The sequence below is a fragment of the Drosophila arizonae genome, chromosome 5, assembly GCF_054131065.1.
Source record: "Drosophila arizonae isolate 15081-1271.41 chromosome 5, UAZ_ARI_1.0, whole genome shotgun sequence".
Taxonomy (NCBI): domain Eukaryota; kingdom Metazoa; phylum Arthropoda; class Insecta; order Diptera; family Drosophilidae; genus Drosophila; species Drosophila arizonae.
The window spans coordinates 1,738,271-1,765,291 of NC_142925.1; the positions used below are offsets into that span (position 1 = coordinate 1,738,271).

A 27,021-nucleotide genomic window follows, 5' to 3' on the forward strand; every position below is an offset into this window, starting at 1 on the left:
CGGCCCGGAACGAGTGTGTGGGGCTATGCTTTGACAGGCGGCCCCACAAGCGCCTGGTCGATAAGGCGCCTGTTGAGACAGCCGCCTTATCCGCTGGCTGTCCGGGGCTGCTTATTGGGCGGCGAGACGCTCGCTGCTTATTCGCAGCTAACCTGCCACCTGGTGGCAGGCCGTTCGCTATCCGCAACCTGCGACCCGTCCGGTGGCCTCCAGCTAGGCCTCCTGGCGGCGAGAGTTCGACTCCCTTCGCCAGGCCCGGAAAAATATCCATTTCAAGTTTCGTTCTTTATTGTATACTTTATTTGTTCATGCTTCTTAATCATATATATATATATGTATTGTATATGTAAATAGAGAATTTCTAAGGGGCGAGCTTTTTTGGGGCACATTTCTGTATAATTATGTAGCGGGGGGCGGGGGGAAGGTTTTTGTAGAATTTACTTAAACTTAGCAAAGAAATATTATAGTATAATTTTACTCTCTAGATATTGGGTACAATCCTTAATCAGTTGCATTTTATTTTATATTTTTTAGTAAGTTTTTTGTTTTATGTTTTTAAGTTAAATGTGAACGCAGCTTTTGCACTTCCATGGCTACTTCGCTATATGCTTATGTTTGTTTTTGCTGTTGTTGTTGTTGTTGTTGTTGCAGTCCACTTAAATGTTTCGCCTTCCATTTTCATGCACGCTGCAAAGTGAGAGATGATTGGAGAGAGACAAAACGGGAGAGAGAGAAAAGCAGAGTTGCAATGAGATCATTATCAATAAAATTGTATTTCTGGGGGTGTTATATTGAGGGAAGTTCTATAATGTGCGGGTACAGTGAAAACTCGATTGAGGAACAGCTAGTAAATTAGTTATAAAATAATAATAATAATAATTTTGAAACCTGAAGCCTCCACATATTAAATATGTATTTATATTTTTCATTTAATTTACTTAAAATCTATCTCAATTCTAATGCATTAGCAAATAACATTGATTAATAAGCGTATTATTGTTCAACTCAAGCAACTTTTCACTGTAAATGTCAATGTCAATGTCAACGATTTGTGTATGTGTGTGTTGTCTGTGTATGTGTGTGGGATTGATTATGAATGAACACGACATTTAGTATTATTTAGTTTAGTTAGTTGTGGCACCACCGTTAACGAGATTTGAAATGAAGAGCTCAATGCGAGCCATAAGAAGACAAGGGATTTATTGTTATTAGCAGAGACCAAACAACAAAATCACTAGTCTTCCATACGGCAAGCACTCGATACGACGAACGGTTAGGTTTGTTAATGATGCAAAGCACTTGAGTAAACGAAACTGATATGATTATAGGTGTGTCCCAGTGTGTTTCTGTATGTGTGTGTGTGGGTGTCTGTATGGGTCTTCAGTTAGCTCGATATGAAAAGAGGAGTTGTGGTGCATACTTTTAGTCTGTTTGCGACACCAACCTCTGTTGCAGCAGATACTGTGCCATCTGTATTTGCTTGGGCGTGCCCGAGATGGTAATGATGCGATCATTCGAGCCGGGCAGCGGCTCGTCTATGGTAATATAGGCGCTCGACTCGTTCCGGATTCGTCGTATGCGACCGCCCCCCTTGCCGATGATAGCGCCAGCCAGCTGGAAGAGGAAGACAAGCAGAAAGTTAAAACAAATTCAGTTAAATCTCTAATCCAGATTCCACTCACATCCTTGGGTATGGTGACCTGTGTGCTGTTATTCGGATCGTGTCCCTGCGGTATGTTCGTTGGGGCATTGGCGCTGTTGTTGGAGCCCGCATTGCCGCCGACGCCCGCATTGAAGCCACCAGCGCCGTTGTTAGCACCCAGTCCACCCACTCCGCCATTGTTGACAGTGCCCAGGCCATTGACCAGGCTGTTGTTGCCGCCGGCACCGAAGCCAGCGCCCAGGCCGTTGCCCAGGCTGTTGTTGCCCGCACCGAAACCAGCGCCGCCGCTGTTGCTGCCTTGGCTCTGGCCAAAGTTGCCCAGGCTGGGCAGATTGCTGCTGCCGCCGCCACCTCCGCCGCCGCCCAGCTGGTTGCCGCCGCCGAAGTCGTTCGGGCCGTTGCCGAAGTTGTTGCCGAAGTTATTGCCAAAGTTGCCGCCGCCGAAGTTGTTGCCGCCGAAGCCGCCGCCATTGTTGCCCACGCCGAAGCCATCGGCATCGCCGCCGCCGCCGCCGTTGGCCCAGGGATTGATGAAGGGATTGTCGCGGGGTCCGCCCATGCCGCCGAGCCCGGAGACGCCGTTACCACCAGCACCACCGCCGCCTCCTCCGCCACCGCCGCGGCCACCACCACCGAAGCGATCATTGCCGCCGCGGCCGCCATTGCCGCCACCACCGCCGAATCCTCCTCCACCACCGCCACCACCAGCACCGCCGCCGCCACCACCGCGATTCCCACCACGCTGGCTGGGCCGTGTGCTGCCGGTGCCGGTGCCATAGCCGCCGTACTCGTCCGCATAGACGCGATCGAAGTTCATCGGATCATAGTTGTGTATCGGCCCCTTAATGGGCGTGTCACGGGTCAAGGTGATCACCTCTCGCACCGCCTCGATGACCTGGCTCTGCTTGCCCACCGTCTGCACCACGCGATCTGTGCTCTGCGGCGCCACATTCGAGAAGACCTTCAGAAAACGGCAACCAATGCGCTGCAAGGGAGAAGAGAAAAGATCAGAGTTAGTTAAGTACAGTGTGCACAGAATAGGGCGAACAGATAAATATATTATATACAAGTGCCAGAGCTGAATGATGAATTAAGATTATCTATAGAACGACTAGAATCCTGTTGCTCATAGTTAAAGACGAATCCATTTAAAATTGATATCATGAGCCTCCCAACTGTTGTTTATTTTTAGATACAGCTCACCTTGTCCTATCTATTCCTCATGGGGTATATATGTAGGACAACTACTATCTCATAATTATTTTCGCTTGGTTTCATTTGTAGAGCAATTCATACGCTTCAGCATTTCAAACAGGATAAAAACACACACACACGCACACGCACACAGAGTCCTTTCAGCCACTCAAAATGGCCGACAATGGCTGGAGTTGCCTGGCCAACTCGTCTCACAAACAGCCTCTCATTCAAAAGCAGCTGCCGCTGCTTCACAGTTCAAATCAATTTTGGCCATGACACTGACCCAAACCTCCTGCGTCGCTGCTCGACATCCAACACCGACACCGACAAGGCAAGGGAAGCCAAGCCATTGCGGCTTATGACACGGCCCTATCAACAGGCTTAAACCGACAACAAAGGCCTCTCTTTATCCATGATCCGCTATGCTCTGCTCGGCTCGCTCTGACAGCTGCTGCTGCTGCTGCTGCTGTGTGCAGGATGTGCAGGCACTTCAGCATATTTGCGCTACCTGCTTGGCTCCCAAGTTGCTGCACCGGAAGTTGTTTGCTGTCCCCTACCCCACACTCATACACACACACGCACGCACAGAGCTACCCCAGCTCCTCCACATCCTTGATAGTCTCTCTCTCTGTCGTCTGTCGTCTGCAGCGGAAGTGTAAATGTGAAATTCGATAGGCACTTAGAGCAATGCAGGCCCTAAGTGTTTGTTGCTCTATGTGTGTGTGCGTGTGTGCATGTGTGATAGGGTCGCAGATTTTATGCCTACGTGCATTGGAGCCTGCTTCCGTTTCCTTTATGTGACCCTTCTGCTGCTGCTCCTGCTGCTGCCACCCCTGCCACTACTATTCCCCCTTCAGCGCGCAGCTGCGTGTTTTGGTGTCCTGCCTTGATGATTGCATCATTTCCAAAGCCCAAATTGCGTGCTACTCCATGCTTAACTATGTCTCTATGTGTGTGTGTGCGAATGACCAAAGGCTGCGTCATGCCTAACACACACACACACACACACTCATACAGTCCGCTGCTCCCTTGGCGACAACTCGTTGCGTGTGACCCCCAGACAACAATGGCGACACATCAAAAACTAAAAAGAAATGTATAAAAACGCTGCTGAAGTGCCCCCACATTTAGCCCTATGAATGGCAGGCGCAAAATGTTGAGTCACACACACACACACACGTACTTATACTCTGTGTGTATGTGTGTGTGCGTTGCTTTTTAGCTTTTATGTCACGATGCACAGGACACATCAAAAGGCAACGTGCGGGCGACTGGACGCTTATTGAATTTATTATTTAATTTAAAACACAACAATAAGACAAAGCGTGCGAGCGAGAGCAGAGCATAGCGAGTGAGAGCAAGCTGTGACACACATACACATGCATATGCATACACAGACAAAAGGCGAGCGAGCGCACAACAAAAGTGTAGCATTCTTTTTAGTGGCATACAAAAATGTACGAAACTGTGCGAAGCAGCAATTGGCAATACGTAGATGTGTGTATGTGTGCGTTCAGGCATGCCAGTACACACGCACACTAACACGCACATCTCTCTATACACACACCACACTTTACTTTACTAACTATATTGGACTTTTGGTTCACTTTATGAATATTTGTCACTTTTTTCTTTAGTTTTGTTGAGTTGTTTATATTTTGTACCTCTGCCCATATTTTTGTTTATCAACTACTGTACACTGTGTATATACACCAAGTGTGCATATAGAAATGCGAGGCACTGTTCAAGCAGCACCAGCAGCGCGTAGTACCGTGCGCGACCAGCGCCAATGTCGAACTAATTGGGTTCAACGAATGCTAGTTGCCATGTAAAGCAGAAGACGCAGCCAGCCAGCAGCGAAGAGAGCAGCAGAGCAGAGCAGCGGGCAGAGCAGAACAGAATAGTGAGAGAGCGAGAGAGCACAGTTATGTGTAGAAATAAGAAGAGAGCCCACAGCAGGCAGGCCAAGCCAGCTAGGCAAGCCAGGCAGCATGTGCGCTCTTCTTTTGGCTTCTTCTTCTGTTCGTTGTTGTTGGTAGAGTCCTGGCTATAGGCAGTCGAGTCAGTCAGACGGCTTAAAGGATACGGCTGCTGGCTCTGGCGCTGGCTCTGCCACTGCCGCTGCTGAGGCGCAGCTGCTGTCGGAACCGGTGTATTATTCAGCTTCTTTTGCTCGCCTTGCCTTCCCTTTTTTTCCTTTGCTCTCAGCATGTGCGTGCGTGTGTGTGTGTATTGAGGCCTGCGCAGTAGCTGTGCCGCAGTAAACTAGGCACACGCACACACACACACTAGTTCTCTCTTATGCCTTTAGATGTAGCCATGGCAAATGGAACGCAATCATTGCTGCCATCTAGTTATTAATTTTTACTTCTTTTACTTTAGCTACTTTTACCTTCTATTTCTGCCTCTTGCTCTTCCTTCGTATTCTTCTTCATGCTGACTTTCTAAGCGGATTTTTATGCAAAAAAATACTATTTGCAAGGCAGCTGCAGCTTCTTCAAGTGCTTCTCTAATATCCTTAAAGCAGCTGCAGCTACAGCTTGGCAACACTTGGCACGTGTGTGTCTGTGCCTGTGTCTGTGTGTGTGTGTGTGTGTGTGTGTGGTTATGTATGTGGTTACTCTGTATGTATGCCTGTGGCACCAATAATGTTCGTAATGCAAGCAGCTTGTTTGTAATTGAGTTTTTGCGCTTGCTTTCCAAGAGTCGTCCAAAAAAGCAAAAATTAGAGAAACTTCACGACTAGAAAATACCCTCAAAACCCAAATCAATCCGAGTAAGATATATGAATATTTATTTTTTTCTTAATCTAAAGAGATTTGTATATACCTAAAGCGAGTACTCTATGCGAGTACACATACTATGAGTCTATATACTATCGAAACTCTTCAGATGACCCAGATAACTATTTCTCTCTTTCTGATGTTTCTACTGTTGCATATACACACACTGAATCATTATACCCAATTCACATTACTTTGCTACGGCGTTCGGGGCATTAAAATCCAAAACAGCAGCTGCAATTAGAAAACTTTTTGGCCCCCACAAATAACAGCAGCTGGATGATGCCAAGATGGGAGCAGGAGCAGGAGCTGTGGCAGCAGGAGGATTAAGGGCAAGAGCAACAGCAAATGAGCTGTCAAACTGAACAGAGGCAAAGATTGAGGCTGCATTTGAGTCGCAGGCTGGGGCCGCACTTAAAACAAAGCGGAAGCAGCTCAACAACATTTAAGTTGATGCCACATACAGGAGCGATAACTGAACCGGATATTGACAGGATTTACAATGCGCGACATGTAAAGCGAGCGAGAGAGTGAGTGAATGTGTGTGTGTGAGTGAGAGAGAGAGAGAAAGACAGAGAGCGAGGCATTCATCAATAAAAGATAGCGAGCGGGGGCGTGGCATACGGCTGTCAGCAGCAGCATGCATGTGCCATAGCTGAAGTTTCATAAGCTTATTCATCAATTGATAAAGTTTTATAGGCACTAAAAGCAGTTAAGAGTGGCCTAGTTTTAAGGTAATAGACTGCTAGATACCCTGTGAATAGGCCAAGGCTCCCAGCTTGGCTTTATATGAAAGAAAGATGCTTGCTTAAAACAAGTTTATAAGCTCAAAATATTTCCAGCTACATTTCAATTCATATATCGGATCAGTTTTATATATAGACAAAATGAATATATAGTATATAAAACTATATATGTATGTAAATTAAAATAAACTTTTAAAATGTGTAACTTGGGTTTCATTTCTCTCTGATCAAAGCACAGCAAATGCTAAGACTAGGACAAATAATCTTAGCTGTGAATGCTGATCAGGACTACATATATATATATATATATAAAACTGACGTAGATATATATTAAAACATACTAGAAGCATTCTTAGCCATGCGTAGAGAGTAGTACATGCCAGCCGCATAACAATTCAAGCAGCTTGTAACGAAATGCCAAGGAGCAGATGCCGATGCATGAAGTCGAATGTCTTCAGCTGCCACAGCGCGTATGTGTGTGTGTCTGTGTGTGTGTGTCTGTGCGTGTGTAGCACCTGTTAGGCATTCATTAAGAGCTGACACACACACACACACGCACACGGCATAGCGACGACAACAACAGCGGCTACAAGGCAACCTCGTCCTAAGCGCAGCAACAATTGTGAGCCGCAGGCAACCAACAGCGAGCGGCGAGGGCGAGGACGAGGGTGAGGATGAGGATGAGGGCGAGGGCCGGGCAGAGGGACTAACAAAAGCCATTGGCACGCTGCTCAATTTTGAATGCCTCAATAGATGGATTTAGTAGATGGATCAGCGAAAGAGACAGAAAGACAGAAAGAGGAGAGGGGGGATGAGAGTGAGCGAGACTAAGCAACGGCAGCTGCCGTCGCTGTTGTAGCTGCTGCTCATTATTAGGGCGCGACAGCAGATGCCGTTTGAAGTAAAAACCATCAGATGGCACAGGACAACAATTTTTAATGGGCAACAGCTTGAGTAAATTTGAAAAGTGAACAGAGTATAGCTATGGATATATATAAAAATATGTAGAGAAGGCGAGAGCCAGACACATGTTGGGAGCAACGTTGACGTGACAAATTTGGCGCCCAAAAGGAAAATGTCACAAGCAGCCAAGCAGGACGAAAAAGGAAACATGTGCGAGAAATTCCAGGAAATATGACAAAGGTTTATTTATTTTTCTGAATGTTATATAACCAAATTACTATATATATAAACAAGAAATCTTATACCTAAGCTATTCCTTTATTATATTAAGTTCATTCAAGAAATCAGTTTCAGAATCCTTTAGCTTTATAATGGGTATATGACATATATTATAAATATAATGTATAGTGATATCATGAGCAACTGAAATTGGAATTAAATGCATGATACAAAATATGAACAAATTTATTGAATAAATTAAGGTTGTCTTCTTTATAAGGATCTGTCTATAATGGGAATTTTTCAGTCTTTCAGTTTCTTCGAATTCCCATTGCTCTATCTGAGATAAAACCAAAACTATCTTATTGAAATTATGGTATGAATTGCATTCCAGTCTCAACTTAATTAGGTCCATAGCAACAATCTTCAAACTTTATACAAAATGTTATCCTTAGCTGATTCAAAGACAACCTTATTATAACCTTTTGCCAAGGGCAAACTAAATGAGTGCAAAAATATAGAAGGAATAACCGGCTGCGAATGCCAAAAACAAAAAGTCAGAATGGGAACCAGCAAGCAAAAAGAGAAACAAAGAGCAACACGCAAAACGAAAACAAGGTAAAGAAGCAAGGCTGATAGAAGGATAAGCAGGGAGAATGCAAAATGCCTTTTGAAAGAAACTGAAACAGCTGCTGGCTGGGCCAAGACAATGGACCAAACGAGCGACGAAAAGATGAAAGATGCGACGCACAACAAAAAAATAAATAAAACTGAAACACATGCTGAGACCCAGACAGGACCTAAGAGAGAGACAGAGAGACAGATGGAGAGGGAGAGAGGCTGCTCCACTGTTGATCGTCACAACGCTGACACAACAGCTGAATGGGCGATGGCAGCTGCAAAGGATGTGCCGCCAGGATGCGAGACAGCGCCCCTGCTTGAAGGATGCTGCCAGCCAACCATCCAACCAGCCGACCAGCCAGCCAGCCAGCCGGATGATGATGCCAAACAATTTTCACATTGCAGCAGCAGGCCAAGAAATTCCAAAGAAATATTATGAAAGAAAAAACATGAAGTGAAAACGTTTTCACAGTTGCTGCAGAAACGTTACAGCACGCAGGACGAACAGCCATGTCCTTTGTGTTGCTTTTGGACTTGTTGACCTCCATGGCGCAAGCAGCAAATGGACAAAAAGAATATGAAATCTAACAAGGCACAAATACCCTGTAAAAAGTCGTAAGCTAAAGGGGATTTGTGGGAAAGACGAAGATTTGAATGTGATTCAATCTGAAGTCTTGGAGATAATGAAACTTTTTTTTATAATTTATGATTCTGCTGATCAGATATCTACACATATTTATCCCTGAATGATATGGATATGAAAATAAAAACTAATGGCACTTATTTAAATATTAAGTGAAGTAGGAACTAAGAGTTCCAAACAATCCTAGCAAAGATTGTATTATTTTCTTTCAAGGATAACAAACTGAATAATAAATTTATCTATTGAGATATATTTATTTATCTATACAGAGCTCCAAGATATATCAAAATGGAGTTATCTTCTACATTTTATATTCCCCACACTGCTTAGACCTCTTCCACTTGGCAGCCAGGGTATAATATGAATATGCATAAATAAGGCAGCAGAAGGCAGGCCAAGACCAACACACACACACACACACATACAACTTACAAAAGCAAATGCGACAGGGCAGACATATTTTTTGCGTGCGCTCAAAAGTATGCAATAATAAATTCACGCGCGCGCCTTTGTGCGCCTCAAATGGACACTTGGACGGACGGGCGGACGGACGGCTAACAGTCAACGAGCAAGACGAACGATAAAAATATATGTAATATATATGTTGTATATATTATATACATATATACATGAATGCGCTGGACAGCCGCTGTGCACAGCGAGAGGGAGAGGGAGGCGGACGAGGGAAAGGGAGAGGGGGCGGGTCGGCAACAAAACAAAGACATTCCAATTAAAATGCAGCCACTTGGCAGCAACTACTCATTGTTAATTAATGAAAAACAGCCAACGCACATTTAATGCGAAAGTCAGAAAGAGAGGGCAAGAGGAGGAGGAGAGTGAATAAGGGAAATGGCAACAAATTAGGGTTATGTTAGCCAGTAAGCAGCTAGCAGATACCCTTTAGAGAAGAAGTGGATAGCTATCGATAGCAAGTGATTTATTAAATAAAGTTTTTGTGTATTTATAACTTAAAAATTGGATCACATAGAACAGCCTTTTCTGCAGACATAAATAGATCAGCTTTATATGTACATCAGATCTTATATAATTTAACCTTTCGCCTCATGTCGAATAAGCCTCACTTTAAGCCTTTTGCAAAAACTGAAGACTATAAAAAAACATCGAAGTAGTCAATTGATTGCGATACCTGAGCGCACCCGCAGCGAATTCTGTACATGTATGTGTGTGTGTGTGTGTGTGATACAATTGCGCAATTGAATAGAGCTTGACATGTGACACACACACACACATACATACACATGCATACACGCATTGCGTTGCCAGGTTTCCTTGCAAATTGAATCGCGTTGGTAATAGCGACAATTGCGTTATGCAAGAGCTGAAACGAACAACTGTTCACAGCAGGAGCAGATCCTGCACATGCCACGAGTGTGTGCATGTGCGTGTGTGTGAGTGTAGCTGTTATGCGCGGCTGCTGCTGGTGCTGACGCTGCTATTGACAGTTGAAGAGCGGCAGCTATTGATTGCCTGCAGCGGAATGTGGCACTTAACGTGCCCGCTGAAGCCCGTCGTAAAAAATACAGGACTCTAGCCCCCAAAAAACCGGACAACCGCAGGAAACTATAATTAGGCTTGTCACAAAGGCTATTAGCTGCATGCAAGGGCAGCTAGAGATATATAGATATAGTATATGGCATATAATACATATATATGTATATAAGATATATAGCTATGGACTCACATCGCGTATCTCCTTGATCTTTTGGCCACCCTTGCCTATGACACAACCGGCCAAACTTTGATGAATTAGCAAGCGCACATCGTATTCCTCGTCGCGCTAAAAGAAATAGAGCGGGATTAATGCCTGTATCATATTACATTAACGGACTGTGTACACTCACCTCTTCAAAGTATTTCAGCATTTCTGTTATAATCTCCAGCGTGGAGTCGATATCCGTGGAGATTTGTATGGTGCTGTTTAAAGTGCAGGATGAAAAATTGTTGGTTTTTGTTTGGATAGAGAAAAGTAGAGAACAGAGAGATAGAAAGAGGGAGAGAAATGTAAAGTTTATAGGAACATATTAAAAACACATTGCAACATACAAAAACTCAACTTAAACACTAGACCTTACCAAAAAAAAAAAAAATATATATATATATATATATGTATTTATAGATTTACGACTAAGGATTACACAATATTATAAACGAGGGCTGCCCTTCATTATTTGACTGAGTGCGTTTCAAGATAGAAATCGAATTTTGTAGAACTATTTTGTATTTTATTTTATTAATAATGAAAATCGAATCAAATACTCGAAAGTTTTGCAATGCTTTGAAGTTCTGTTATTCCCTAACTCTGTGTGGAATATTTGACGTAACTGTTTTCTGTAGTTAATTAATTAATATTAAAATACTTATTGTAAGTAATTTCTTTTAAAAGGCAACCCTCGTCTTTGACAACTTATGATACATATACATGTATATAGAGAGAGAAAGAGATATACGACCTGAACTGCTGTGAATCTTTTTTATTGTACCTACGCACACACACACATTCACACTCACTCATACTTCTTTTTTGTGAACACATCCGCGCACATATTTAGAAGGACACACAAGACGCTTGCTGGGCGGGCGAGGAGGTATATGGGCAAAAAAAAAAAAATAAATAAAAGACAAATATAGTAAATTTTGTTTCTGGGCTGGGTTCGGTTTGGACGTAACGCTTGGTTGGTGTTAGTATTACGTGAATATATAGCGAGCTCGAGAGATTATTTTTATCATATGAAGTTAATTGCCGTGCTGTGATTAGTAGCGAGAGATATTATTAAAATGCTTTTGCTGGAGTTAGATGTAATTCAAAACTCGGGATATTTATATATATGCAGATATGAGACGATCACACCTAAGGACACTAGCATATACAACAACTTACGGAGCAAGAGCGAGACAGAGAGCGAGAGAGATAGAGTGAGAAAGAGAGAAAGAACGAGCGAGCGAGCGAGCGAGCAAGAGACACGCGTCCAGCAGGTACAAGTGTGTTCTTTTCAAACAGGATTATTCTAGATACATTATCAAACAAATACTATGCATACATTATAAAGTTCTGAAATAGTCCTAACTAAAGGCTAAGCATGTGGTACAAATTACATTCTTAATGGTTCACTGTAAGAGATTATTTTCATTTTTTCGTAAGCTTATTTATGATGAAATATTTGGTAAAGATTTTTTGTTTTTGTTTTGTTTTAAAAGATTTGAAGATTTGTGGTTTACCGTTCGGGGCCTTGGGAATCGTCCACAGACACAGTGGCTTTATACTGTGCATTTACATTTGATGGTTGGACAACAGACGGGCAGACGGGCGGGCAGTTGGTCGGTCGGATCGGGCGGGCGGGCGATTGAGCGGGCGGTCGGTCGATAGATATTTATTTTATTATTATATATATATTTTTTTTCGATTAACGATCAGTTGATTCGGTTGGCCGTATAAATATTGTATATATATTTGTGATTTTGTTGTTGTTGTGTGTATATATATTACGATGCATTGTTGTTGTGGGGCACAAAGAGAGAAATAAATAGATAGAGAGAGATATATATACACCCACACACACACACACAACAATAAAGGGAACGTTGGTTGGGCCCCAAGCATGGATAAACATTTGTTATACCAGATTTATAAATATATATACGTTTCATATATATATGTTGAGATTTTGTACAGATATTATGATATTATATTGGTGCATCATTTTTTGGCATCAGTTATCGATTATCGATTATAGTCATATTTTGTATTACGTAAGATTTGTTGATGCGCAAGGCCATCAGTTGGGCATTGATTAATTATTTATTGTTGATCGATATACACACATATCGATGCACGATTGTTTTTGTTTTGGTTCATTTTGGCATCATCAGGCCGGGCCAGTTTACAGAGTTTTGTTTACAGAGCAGTGGCAGGTGACGAAGCGAGGAGACGACCCAGACCCAGACCCGGGGTTGAGGGGTAAGACGCCAGTTATATGAGTTTACATATATATATGTATATATATATATTATATACACATATATACATACATATATATGCGGGACAGACCAGAGCGAGCGAGCGAGCGAGTAGGCGGGTCGATCGATCAATCGATCACAGTTGATCGATAATTTTGGATGATTGTAATTTATTTGGTCGTTTTACAAGATTCGATTTGGTTTTATATTTATTTTTTGGGTCGTACGTAAGAAGTAGAGAGAAGAAGAGAGAGAGAGAAAATTGTTCATTTAGTTAAAAAGGTTAAAAGCGTGTAAATTATTTGTATAATATATTTTCTTTTATATATTGAATTATACAACAAAAAAGTGGCAAATGTTTTTTCGTATGATTTGTTTGGTTTTTCTTTTTTTTTTTTTTTTTTTCATTTGTTGGTAAATAAAGCGCCTAAATATTATAATTTATGAAAGACTTTTGAGACTTGGGTCACAGGCGAGAGACAGACAGAGACAGAGACATAGAGAAAGAGAAAGACAGCGAGAGAGAGATTGAGTGAGAGACTGTTAGCTGAGTGCGGGCAGCTGAGAGAGAAAGAGAGAGAGATAGGAGTGAGTGAGGGAGAGTTAGTTAAAAGCGTGTCGTTTAAGCTTTGATTATTAGAGAGTTGAAGGAAAAAAACTCACACGCTGAAGGGGACTGAGAATAAGAGACGGGTACTACTTGGACATTATGGATTTATATACATGTATATAATATGGCATATATATATATATACATATACAGAAGAGTAGAGCTTGAGAGAGTCGAAGAGTATAGGAGCGACACACAAAAGAGAGACGGAATTTTGGAATTTGCTTTGCTTTCTCTTAAACTTTGGGATTTAATTTTTTTTTTTGTTTTTTTTTTTTGGTAAACGCGCAGTGAAATAAATAATTAATAAATAATACTAGACGCTTCAAATGTATTGTTTGTTGTTGTTTTTTCTTTCATATATATAAGTTTAGGTTTATGTGAGAGCAGTTTGGTTTTATAGTACCTGAGTGCGCATCTTTTGTATGTGTTGGCCTCCTTTGCCAATGACAGCGCCCGCAATCTGCAAATGTAATTCAAAAGAGAACATGTAGAATATTCCATATAAGTGTATTCAAGGCCTCTACTTACACTGCTTGGTATCAATATTCGCACCGTTTCCTCATTGCGTCTGTTGCGCTTTTGGTCCTGTGGTCCATCTCCATCATTGCTTTCGCGCTTCATTTTCATGCTCCCTGCGAAATAAATCAAAGATCAAAACAAACATTATAAATACGGCTCAAACTCTGCGCTACAGATTACACATACGCCGCTTGCGCCCGCTCATAGTTAACTGAGCGAACGTACGAGCCATTTGGCTTCAAGCGACAAGTTTGTAAAAACTTTTAGCTGATTCAAATATTTTCTCAAGTCGCACACATGAATACTCTATACTTTGCATGAATACTCTAGATTTCAATAGTCGAATTACATAGGCATATATACATACGAATATATATTAGCTAAATCTGCTCGTTCTTTTAACCTTTAGGTTTTTTCTTGTGCTTTCACATACATATAAACCATTTCAACTAAAAATTGCACTATAATATAAATACACACTCTTTACTCCACATACCTCTTAAGTACATATAATACAAAAAATTCAAGAATTGTTTCAATAAGTTAAATTTTATGAAAAACATGAAAATAAGAAACTTTTGCAACCGACTCGAATGAACTAATTGTCAGAATTGACAGCACGCCTGTATTTTACTAGACTCACAGACATACAGTGTTGTCTAACGCAATCAGTAAAGTAATTAAAAATAAAACAAAAAATAGGGTTGCTGAGTTATTTTTTAAATTTTCAGTGTTGCGCAACATTGCATACAAATCTACCAGTGTTGTATAGGGCAATAAATGAATGCTGTTAAGTAAAAATAACTCGAAATGATGAGCATTTCTAAGGCTCCAACTCTAAGCTGCAACTTCTAATGTTTACCAACACTGTTCTAATATTAAATCTTATATCTTATATCAGTCTTTAAAGGTTACATAACGCTTGTCGCAGTCTTCAAGCCTCATAGTTAATTCAGCTAAAATAACAATGACTCAAAATGAGGCAGCCTACATTGTGGGTTGGAATTTGTGAGTTTGCCAAGCGCAATTAAACAAAAATTCAATTTGCCTCATATCGAATACAGTCGAAGTTGAATGAGATTCGCCGACTGAGTTGAAGCCGACTGACTGTTCATATATAGTATATAAATATATATTTTCTGTTTGGCTATGCATGCTATTTGTGTTGGTGTTTCGTAGAATCGTGCAGCTGCCAGCCAATGCATTTGAGAAAAGGCGTTCAAGGCTTTGAAGACTGCGTCTAGATTTTAGCAAGCTATATCTATCTATCTGGGCAGCTATCTATATATGTATTCTATATATATCGCTGCATACGCCCTGGGCCCAAGCGGAAATGCCAGACAGCCAACGCTCATGAGAATAATGCATGCTATATATAAATAATATAAACAATATATATTGTATATCCCACATTTGTTGCTCTATATTATTTATGCATAATTAAGTGCAATTTGTGTTATTCACATGCATTTAGCTAAGCATCTATGAATAACTAGCCAAAATACCACAGTCTGCCTTGAGTGTAATGCATTTAAATTCATTCGTATATATTCGTATCTATATAGTCTATAAGAAGTATAAACGTTGCAGATGGCACAGATTGGGATTTGGCTTTAAAACTGCAGAAGTAGAGTGATATAACTGGTGAATCGACTAACTATAGATGAGTTATGTTTTGATAGAACTGCAAAACTATAGTAATTTAGTTGTATAATCTATTTGCAATTAGTCGAACCCCAACAATTAAATACATCATCTTATATGTATTTGTAGAGCAGATTTAGAGTAAACTGGTTACCAATCAGCTGAGAAACTCTTGGTTTTTTTGCCCTACCTTACAGACAAACAGACAGCAGACATTGCGTTAATATCATACACCCCTTTTCAGTTAATGAACGCGCATTAAAGCCAACAATAATTGGGGGATATAGTCATAACAGCCGCCCACTTTACCCATGGATGCTGTTTTTGCTTTTTGTTTTCCCATTTCTAGACTTCAAGTGAGCACAAACACTCGGCTCAGATGTCAAAACATTGAATTGTTCAGGGCTGTTAAGTTGTCAAAATTATGTCCGATACATGAGCAAACAGCAGCCAAGTAAAAGCGCGGCTTTGTTCCGTGCCGTCGCATGAAATAGGCAACAACAATTACAAGTACAGGTACAGGTACACATACATATATAAATATGCTGTAAGTGCTTCCATATAATCGTATTAATGGGCTCGTGTGGGCAGCGCTGGATTGTCAGAAAGGTTAAGCAAAACACCTTGGAAAAGCTCTTATTGACCAACCAGTTGGTTAACTGCCGCCAGACACTGTGCCCAGCCGAGCGTAAGCCCAATAATAATGACAATAAGAACTGAAAAGAAATTATTGTTCTTTGTGGGTTTGAGCTCAGAAAATGTTTGCATTCAAGCACTCTCATCATTTTAGGGCTTTCTTGTCGTATGGTTGTCTGACTTAGGAACTGCTTTTCGAGTTTTCATAAGACTTGGAAACTGCTTTTCAGCTCATGGCTAAATATTTTGTAAGATTAATTGATTCAGATTTATTTGAAGTAAATTTAATGTCAGAGTAAAAATGTGATATCGTCTCATTGAGATATAAACGTAAGACAAAAACAACCGAAGCTTAAATCTAGGAGCTTATTCTATAAACTATTACTAAATATAAACAATAGTCATAGAACGACAATTAGTTTTTTAAAATTGTGAATCAATTTAAATATCTGATAAATATAAGTACTATAGAATTTAGACTTATTTCTTTTTTTTTTTTTTTTAATTTCTTTTTTATCTCACATAGTTTTTAATGTGTAATTTTTATGTTTCTAAAGTAGAAATATTTGCTCTTTTGCACAATTCCGATTACAGTTTCCAGATCGTTCAAGTGTAATATCATTTTTCATTTAATTACCTTTCTCTTAGAACATACGTATCACAGATCGGTTCAGTTTCACACGATATCTTAAAGTTTACGGCCAATTCATTTAGTTTATCACATTTTTAAGCACAAACTACGATTTTAATATTTTTCACCAGTTACATAATGTTTGAATTGAATTTTGGAAATGTTCCTTGGGCAGTTAGAGAGGTTGTCAGGTGTAGTAGAAGCAGCAGGTCCTAGTGTCCTGTTGCAAGTACGGTACAGAAACTAATGAAAATATAAACCAGATATCTCACTATTTATAGCCAAATCTTGGGCAATCAGGCAAAGGGCTGGCTGGCCAATAGGAGACACAAATCGGTTTAGGGATAGCTACGGAAACGGATATTGGTTGACCAATAGAAATCGTACAAATGTGTTCACAAGTGACAGACAAACAGGGGAAATATATGCTGAGGGTACTAGAGTTATGGATTGTCGATGCTAGGCAACGGGACACTAATTGTCCCTGACTTCTGGCCACAACAGACAAAAGTGGAGAAAAACCAGAAGTTAGACGAGCTATACCAACAGATACTGTTCCAACTACACAAATGTGAGAGAGATACCAATATATACGTTGGTATATATATGTACGGGTCAAAAGTGCATTTTCTATATCCTTGATTGATAGATCTACACACATGTGGGTCGCTTTACATAAGAATGATATATGGTATATATATTCACATATACCACACACACATATATAAACATATTTGACATATGTACAAATTATATATAAAAGCTTATATAGTAATTGGCTTTGGGGCAACTAATGAAACCCAAGTTCCCTCAATAACTGAACTATAAAAGCTGGGGCCGTAGTTGGGCCGTGTTTTGGGGGTTGGGTCTGCGACGCCTGCAGCTTTATGAATATTAGATAAACGACTTTACTACATATATTATATTATACGGTATATGCGACGACTTCAGCTGATGTTTTCACATTATACATTTTTAAATGCGTTTCATCCAAGACAGCAAAAAGCGTTTAAAAAATTAATAGAGGGACATAGGGAAATAGGGGGAGGGCCAAGAGGCGGGGTCTTCGCTAAATGCCTGTGAAATGCAACAAATTGCGGGCAAATATTATTAGAAAAAGGAGAATAACGTGGACAGGTGCAGCAAGGCCGTCATTATAACTAACTGAACGGTCATTATAATGAAGGTATAGTTCAGTTACACTGAGAGAAATTATAAATGAATCTATATGCAAATATTTTCGGACTTAAGATCTTATAGGCTAGTGAGTTTCTTAGATATATGAAATCAAGATAGATGAAAGACAGTGAGATAATTCAATTCATTTAACATTACTAAAGAGGTATATGGAAATGTAAATGGATAATATAATTGGGATAATGCACTAATATTAAGAACATTTTATTGGAGGTTTTTACGTTTATTCTGCCGTTACATGAAGTTGTAATACTTAGCAGTTCTGTGAGAAAATCAAGATCGAATCTAATCAGTCTCAAATCGATATACCTAAAGCAATTTCTCTCAATGAGTACCCATGTTTAGGTTTTGGATTTCATTTAAGTACAGTTAACTACAAATTTTCTTCCGGTGCAAATCGGAAAATAGAAAATGCAGCCTAAAGACACAAAACTTCTATATTATTCATGTAATTGGAGCAATTTGCTGCGAACAATTCTTCGATATTGACTTGAAGAGCTGTTCGATGCATTTGCAACAGAAACAAAATTGAACTACAACAACAACAACTGCAACGAAAAAGAGGACATTTTCCATTTTCCAGAAGGAAAAGGCGGACGCATTTTTAATTAAAATGCTGAGAGTTTGAACAGCCGTTGGCCTCAATTGCTTCAAAAGCAACTAATAATAGGTTAATTGCGTTGTCAGTAAAGCCACAGAGCTAGAGGGAGACAGGGAGAGCGAGCCACAGAGGGAGGCCAGGGAGGGTACATAAATAGGGGATGCGTGTGCTTGAAGGACACTTTGTAGCGGTTACTTTGGCTAGTCTGAAGATGAGCCAAGTGGCCATTGATTAAAGCAACCGCAAAAGCTTAATCAAATATTTACAGCTTCCCAAGACATATGCCAAGGTTTAGATAGAAAGAGAGAGCAAATGCGTGAGTAGGGGAGCTAAATGAAGTGCTGTCTGAGGGGCTGAGCTGAGCAATTGATAGAGCCCAAGCAAGTGGAGCTGAATGTGACATAAATGACAGGTAGCAATTATGTGAAAATCATTTGATTGACACACACACACACTCAAAGAGGGTGAACAGGAGAGAGACAAGAGAGAGAGGGAGAGGGGGAGAGAGAGAGAAAAAGAGAAATACACTCGCTTAGCCACATCCTGTTCAAATAGCTTTTGACAGCGAACACACGCCTAACCACAGGCGCGGCCACGCCTACACAAGCCCCTCACACATGCAATATGAATAAGCGGGAATATAACAGGTAGGCGTAAGCTATAGCGTTTCTGCACGACTGTAGGATACCCTGTAAATATTGATCGATTATGGGCGAATGAAAAAAGAAAGAGATAAGCAGTTTAACGGCTTTCGGTAAATCGATAAATATCGATATATACAAAGATAACGATATTTGAGCTCTCTACGCAGTAATTTAGCAATGATTCATGTTTGTTTGTATTTCTTATAAGTATTTGTATATTCTATATCTAAATCCTATATTTTTTAACTGAAATTCCATTGGATACATTTTATATACCACAGATTTTCACTAATTATTTATTTTTTAAAGAGAGGCTTAGAAGTAAGTTAGAGGTTAATATAAGCAAGTTGTTAGCATAGAGAGTAAAATGTTTATATACAAGTTTCAGCAATGCTTTATCGCAAGCAATGCAGCAAGTGATATTTATCGATTTAGGTTATGGAGAGAGCGAGAGAGTGAGAGAACCAAATTAGATATGAAATTTAATATCGTAATAGTTTTATAAAACCTCAGAGATAAATGAGCTAGGTAATACTAATTTTTTAAAACTAGTTTTCCGATAGTTACAACTTCATTACTAAAATTGTCCCTACAGGGTATAAGTTAGTTGAAGTGTGCGGGGGTTAGACACATTTTTTCATGTTCGACACACACACGCACGCACAAGTGGTCTGCTGACCACAAAAATGTATGCGTAAGAGAGGGGGAGAGGAAGAGCCAAAGGCGAGACGTGCAAAACCGCGTCGCAAGCGAGGAGGAGGCGGAAAAAGGAAACAGGAGGCAGTCGAGCACCAGGAAACGGTTATATGCGCACCCAGGCTGTTATTTTATGCAGGACAATAAAGTAGCAGCATATTTTGTGCCCCTTGCCGGACTGAATGCATGTGTATGTGTGTATGTGTCGCTGTTACCAAGCCACCCCCTACCGGTCCGGCCTTCAGTACACTTAATTGGACGGTGCTGCTGCTGCTGCTGTTGCTCCTGCTGCTGCTGCTGCCGGTGGGGTATATGCGTTGGCCTAGCACTCTATAATTTAGCGGAAAAACAGCTAATGGACGTCATGTCCAGTCCAAACGCCACGCAACAGCAACAAAAGGCGAGCAACAGCGGGGTCTTTTTGGTGGGCGGAAATGCACACAATTGACAATTCTCATACATACATACATACATACATATATATATCTATGTATATATGTATATATATGTAAACGGTAGTCTGCCCTCGCTCTATGCGCGTTTTGTGTCTATCTGTCTGTCCACTTCAAGGCTTTTATGGACATGTCAGCATGCTCAGCGAACCTACACAACGGCCATCGCGTGTCTACCAGCTCCCACCTAGGCTAATTCCCTACCTTAGCCCACCCCCTTGCCACCGGCCCCTCGCGACCCCCTCACCAACCGAATGCCTGCGCTAAAAACTAATGTCCTTATGGCGTGCGCTGGTCCGAGCCAACCAAGTTCCGTGGTATACAAAAAAAAAATAAAATAAAAGAGGAAAAAGAAAAAACTTTGTCAATTTTCCTGCCTTTGCTGTCTTGTCTATTTGACTCTCTGCTCTGTTAAGCATTCGATTTGAATTATTAAGAGGCTTCGATTGGTAAGCAGTTGGCGCAGACACCCAAACCCAGACCCAAACCACTTACCCCACCGCCACCTCCCACCCATTAACACCCAAACGTGGGGCCATATATTCGTATCGAAGTCAAACTTCACATCCATCTACATCTCGACTAATTATGCGCCTCTCGCTTCATATCTATTTGCATGGCCTGCATAGTGAGCTAATAAAACGTAATTATAGACGCGGTTAATGAAAAAATATTGAGCTGTTAAAAGTTTAGTGGAAGCTTTTAAACTATTCGAGAAGAATTTTAAACAAGTTTCCGTGAATTATGCATTTAGCTGAAGTATTGTTATTAGAATTATTATCATAAATATTCCCAATATGCATAGCAACAATATAATTAATTATTCTCATATGTATTATTCTGTTCATTTTTATTATAATTATATAAATTATTAAATACCAATAGCAGTAAGAATATTAAATATTAATCAATATCAAAATACAAATCAATGTCAATCATAATCATTAGTATCAGAATTAGCATAAACTCGAGCATTAATAAGATTAGCATTCTAATATATACCATTATCATTATCATTAGTATTAGTAATAGTATTATCATTATCAGTTTCCTTATATACAAACATTACTGTATACAACACAAGCCATTGTTTTCCCACTAATCTATTTCAATTATCTTTCTCATATCTCAAGTGTACTTCCAGATAAGACATAAAGCTTATCAATATTTATCGACGCTCAGACTCATACATATCTAAATAGGAATACCGTCATAAATATCCACATTTCTACTGTTGCCTGCTACACACCTCTAAACAACTTCACAGAGCGTTCCACGCCCAGTTTAATGCTTTCATGTTGAAACACCTAAGCGAATCTAGCACAGAGAATGCCCCGTGGCTTCTTTTTATACCAAACGCACAAAAGTCATAAATATTTTTAATTCAAGCTAATTAATACGTTACGTTTTACTACGAGCATAAATAAAACTATAAATGCCGATTCGCATAAATTATATAGATAAAGCTTAAGCCTGCAGTTGTTTCTTCTTCTTCTCTTATTGGCGACTGTAATTGTCATGGCTTGAAAATAGTTTCGTGTCGAGTCATTGGCAAGTGAAGATGATGATGACGTTGATGATTGTATAATGAAACATTCAATATTCAGCATATTCGCAATTATACATATATAATGTCATGGGAAAACAAGAAATGCTGCTGCTGCTGCTGCTACTGCGGCTGATGCTTCCAAAGGCAGCTCAAGGCTCTTTCTCGACTCGTGAAACGTGTTTGCAGCAAATCGAGTATTAGCATAAAAGCAACAACTACAACAACAAGAAACAAACAATAACAGCATAAATATTTGTTGCCTGCCTGCCATTCAATAAGACAAAAGCCATCAAAAACAACTTGAACGAAACATGTTTTGCCCGAGGGGGGTTTTGAGAAGCGCATAGAGAGGACATAGGCGGACGGAGAGGAGAGCTGCGAAGCATGTCGACTAGTGGTAAAAGGGTATCAAGGGGGAGTGTGGGTTCTCAAAAGCATGTCGAGGAAAGCGTCAAGTTGCGTTAATAACTAACAACAACAACAACGCGAAACTAGTAAAAACATTACTCTACCGGGCTCAACTGACTACATAATGCTCGCCTATTATAATATTCTGATTCACCTACTAAAGGAAGTGGTTCAATATCTATCAATGGAAGATAACTGCATATTCTCTTATATTTCTATATGACAGGGTATATACCAGTCTATGTTTACCGAATCTCTAGACAACGTTGTTTATGTTGTAATATACCCAAAGCCTTATGCCTCAACAAATAAATAACAGAAATCTTATCAGCATATCAGACAAGGGTACACATCAGTATAAATTCCCAATTTCAAGTCTCAGACAAATTGATCAAACCTATAGACTCTCTCTTTTGACTCCATGAACAAGTATAACAACAAATAAAATTTAAGATTAAAGTTGCATGTTTTATGACATCACAGCTACAAATCATAGAAACAAATCTCTACAGATGAATAAACAACGGCAACAACAGCAACAACAACAACAACAAGAACAACAATTAGCCCGCATGTGGGCATGCAACTGTTGTAGATGAAATATATTTCATAAAATGTATTTGTTAATGCGGGCAGAAATGAATATTTAAACAGTAAAAATACATGACTATACGAAAATAAATATATACATCAGCGTTGCGAGATTAACTCTAAAAATTACTAAGACTTGACTTTCAAATGAATTATTTTACAATAATATGAAGTTGTTATTCATGTAGTAGTTACAAACTTTGACTATAAATCATATATCATATATATAAATCATTTATCATATATAGGTTTTTAATATATTTCATCTGATAACAATGAAGTATCAAAACTTAAGATCTTATATTTATATCGAAATATCATTATGCACTTTATATACAATATCAATGGCTTATTTTTAAGTATTCGAGAGTATTTCATGAACAAACTTCAATGGCAGCCCTCGGACCAACATATATGTATGGCATGTATACAGATATGTGAGACAGCCACAGAGCAAAATTCAGTAAAAACTGTTTTTTTCGGCCTACGGGGAAATCAGGAAAGCAAAATGCAGCTTGAGAGGGGGAAAGTATACCTAAGGGGTATACACTGTATACTGCAGAGAGAACAAGTGCATATAAGTTAAGCCGATTGCGTTTCCAGCTACGGATAATCTATATAAAAAGTGCATAAATATTCAATGATGCGTCCAGCTAATATTTTATGAACAAGCCAAACACAACTTTTGAATGAAGCCAAAAAAGCAAATACAGAAAAAGGCTTGTCATTCACTTATACATATTTTTTGGGTAGGCTGGCTGCTTTTATGTGTTTGATGAGTAAATATAGGCCGAGCAAAAAGAAAAAAAAAAAAAAAAAGAAAAACACCCCCGCCTAAGAGAAATTTCATTTAATAAACCAATTTTTTTGTTGAACAAATTTTTTGAATGTTTCATTTTTTTCGCATTTTATTTTTTGGCGTGTCACCAAAATTACAAAGACAACAAATAAACATTATTCAACATGTTTATACAATATATATATATTATATACGTATTCCTATCGGTTTTTCTTTATTAGCAAGCTAAGCGAGCAGCAGAAATAAATTTACATTGAAAACAATGCAAAAATTATGAAAGAAATCAGTGACAAAATAAATATATATGTATATATACATATATTGAAAGGAGTGGACGACTAGGTCATACCCTGACATATTCTTTTAGCCTTTTGAAAGCGTCTATGTATATTTGCCTAATACAGTTTTTAGAACTTCTTTGTGAGACTACCAAATCTGTGTTTGTGTACCAAAATTACTTAGCTTTAAGAACCTCACTTTAACAGCCAAGTCAAAATTGACCAACAATTCAATAATAAATAAATAAATAATATATATACATATATGTATTTATATTTCCAGTTCAATTAAAACCCTGATTAAATTGTGTACACAGATTGCAAATAAGATTAGAAACATATAGACTGTTAATCAGCAATCGGGAATATGTATATTTTTTATAGCTTCGCTAATAATAAGATAGGGTAATTTTGTTGTTGGCCAGTAAAATAAAATGAAGTGTATTTCGAGATTTTAGCTCAATGTCAATGAACGCAACAAAACACAGAACAGACTTGGCAAACAGAACAAAAAACGCGGTATATTGGCTAAGAACGCGTGTGAGAGAGAAATACAAATAGAGATTCAGAGATATAATACAGCACACATACATTCACATAGACTATATATACATATTATACGCTGAGAACAATCTCAATGATTTGGCGAACTTGGCGTAGAATTGTCTCACTGCCAAAATATGCAAAGAAACAAAGCGCACACATACATGCATACATACACATACACATACAAAGATGTGAGCCCATATATACAGACGACAGCTAAACACGCTACACAAATTAGCAATTTGGCAGAGTTTGACAACCCGTCCTCCTCTCCGGACTCTCCACTCTCCCGCTCTCCCTGCCTCTCTTTTCGCAAAGAGAGCAAATAAAAGTGAGCGCTAAAACTGGAATTTGCAGGAAAAAGCAAAAGTTAATATATTTCAAATACAGAAGAAAAAAATTAAGTTCGTTTTCAACTGAGACTCCAAGCGACCAAAATGGCAATTGAAACAAGTTGCTAGACAAAACGAAAAACAAAGGTGTTAAACCCATTCGATTTATGGCATCTTCACTCTAGCTCCCTGTCTCTCTCTCTCACTTGAGTTTATTTACAATGGAATAGTTTATGTAAAAACATTTTGAAAGCTAATACTTTTTTTGCCCTGGGAAATGTAAATAAATTTGTTAAAATTCATATTTTACAAAGAGAGAAAGAGATAGAGGCTACAATCTTTGATGTTTAGTTTATATAAAAATAATTATAGTATATGTTAGTTAATAATACACTCTAATATATAATTTAGGGGTAACTTTGAAGGAGAATTAAACATCACAAGCTCAACACATTCGCTAATTAGAATCTACAAACACTGATAAGCCCCTAGCGATAGGTTGCGACCGACTGCGAAATACCCTATATAACAGATTTCAGAATTTAGAAAAGGCATCTGAATGCAAATTCCCATGATTGTTGACTGCTATTGGAAGAAGTACACAGGTTATGTAAACCAATATGTTTTTACTGTACTGTTATACCATCACTACTGTTATACATTTAAATATATTTGCAATAATTCTACTTGCAAGTTTGCTCGTCCTATAAAATTATATATTTGTATTTGCTATACACTCACAAAGTGTTATATTGTTATACGTTTACATATAAATTTGTTATTCATTTACTTGAAGTGTAAGGAAGTTCGTAATAAATGTTATACATTTATAAATGTTTTGTTTTGTTGTTAGCCGTTATACCTTTTCAAATAAACAGTTCTATATTTACTTAAACTCTCGTTTGCTCAGCATTTATCTTCTTCACTCTCTACCTCTGCCCCTTTCGCTTGCTAACCTGAAGCAGTTGCTCTCACTCTTTCACTTTGCCTGTCAAAATTTCTCTCGCTCTTTCTCTTTCTCCCTTTGATTTTGTGTCTCGGTTGATCACACGTGTCTAATTACATTAATTGGCCAAAATAAAAACATCTCCACTCGATTCGATCAATCGATTGATGCTGTGACTGTGGCTGCAGCAGCAGCAGCACATAAATAACGGCAAAATACTATGCATAAAATGTAGGTTAGGCTGTATTTGTCGTTTTTTGCCATATTTGTAGGGGCACGTTGAACTCAGCGCGCTTAGCGAAGCGAAGCGTGGGAGTTACTATTTTCGAGTAAACAATTTGTTTTGATTTTATCTCTCGACTTGCAAAACAACAACAGAGAATAACTAAATTACACTATAATAAAGTTGCTTATGAGTGTGTGTGTGTGTGTGTGCGTGTGTGCCGGCACACGCGGTAGCCAGCGAAAAGGCGCGTGGAAAATAGCAAAACAACAGACAAAAGCGAAGAAGGTAACAGAAACAACAGTTAAATCGCTAACAGCGCCGTCGACTGCGACGCCTTTGCACTCGAAATGCGGAAAGCCGGCGCGCCATTTACATGCGAGTGCAAGCGAGAGGGCTGATGTAACATTACAACAAAATAAGCAAAAGCAGCTCAGTCCAATCTATTTTTCCCTTCTCAAGAACCTTTTAGCTTGGTGGTTGTAAATACAATGTGAATGGGAAGCCAAAAGAAGCCACGAAAGACAGTGCACAAGGACTGCACAATTGGCGATTTGCCGAAAGCAATGCAAAGCACAGTATAACATTTTTTATTAGTTTGCACATATATAAATACACACACACATACATCTTCACATATGCGCGTACGATCCAAATGTAATGTGAAATTCGCAATTTTTTAGGTGACAAATTCTTTCGAGTATTTTTTCCCCTGCACGTCGCGTCGTTTTTCTAACTTACCTCACGCTTCGCTTTCTTTAGTTTTTTATGCTCCGCGTGCACAAACAACACTATATATTTTTCAGCTTTCACAAACACTAAATAAACTGATTAGCAATCCTTTGTATTCTTTATTTAATATTTAACACAAAAACACGAGCAAATTAATAACCGAGCATTAAAATGACTGTACGTCTATCGTGTACTTATTTTCGCATTTTTTGTTCAACCTAGAGATGGACGACC

At 39.3% G+C, this 27,021-nt stretch overlaps 1 protein-coding gene across 4 annotated transcripts; it reads right to left on the reverse strand.

The window, feature by feature from the left end:
- Positions 1-277: 277 nt before the first annotated feature.
- On the reverse strand, positions 278-27,021 carry HnRNP-K (Heterogeneous nuclear ribonucleoprotein K). Of its 4 annotated transcripts, none has more exons than XM_089470232.1 (9): positions 14,379-16,567; positions 13,892-13,995; positions 13,767-13,823; positions 12,013-12,056; positions 10,638-10,710; positions 10,478-10,573; positions 1,683-2,648; positions 1,421-1,614; positions 278-687 (listed from the first exon to the last, which is right to left on the reverse strand). In XM_089470232.1, the coding sequence occupies exons 1-8, from the start codon at positions 14,443-14,445 to the stop codon at positions 1,423-1,425; spliced, it is 1,599 nt and encodes a 532-aa protein (XP_089326358.1). In that variant the 5' UTR covers positions 14,446-16,567; the 3' UTR covers positions 278-687; positions 1,421-1,422. The 4 variants fall into 4 exon arrangements, with proteins under 4 accessions (XP_089326358.1, XP_089326357.1, XP_089326361.1 ...); XM_089470231.1 differs by having other exon boundaries at positions 1,445-1,614; positions 14,379-16,547; XM_089470235.1 differs by lacking the exons at positions 12,013-12,056; positions 14,379-16,567 and adding an exon at positions 26,797-27,021 and having other exon boundaries at positions 1,445-1,614.

Excerpts from the sequence above, each read along its gene's own strand:
- HnRNP-K (XM_089470231.1), bottom strand. The coding sequence starts at position 14,445 with ATGTTTTTCATAAAATTTAACTTATTGAAACAATTCTTGAATTTTTTG. Across the intron at positions 10,711-12,012 it reads GATTCCCAAGGCCCCGAACG|CACCATACAAATCTCCACGG; the intron begins GTAAACCACAAA and ends CACTTTAAACAG. Across the intron at positions 1,615-1,682 it reads AGGTCACCATACCCAAGGAT|CTGGCTGGCGCTATCATCGG; the intron begins GTGAGTGGAATC and ends TTCCTCTTCCAG.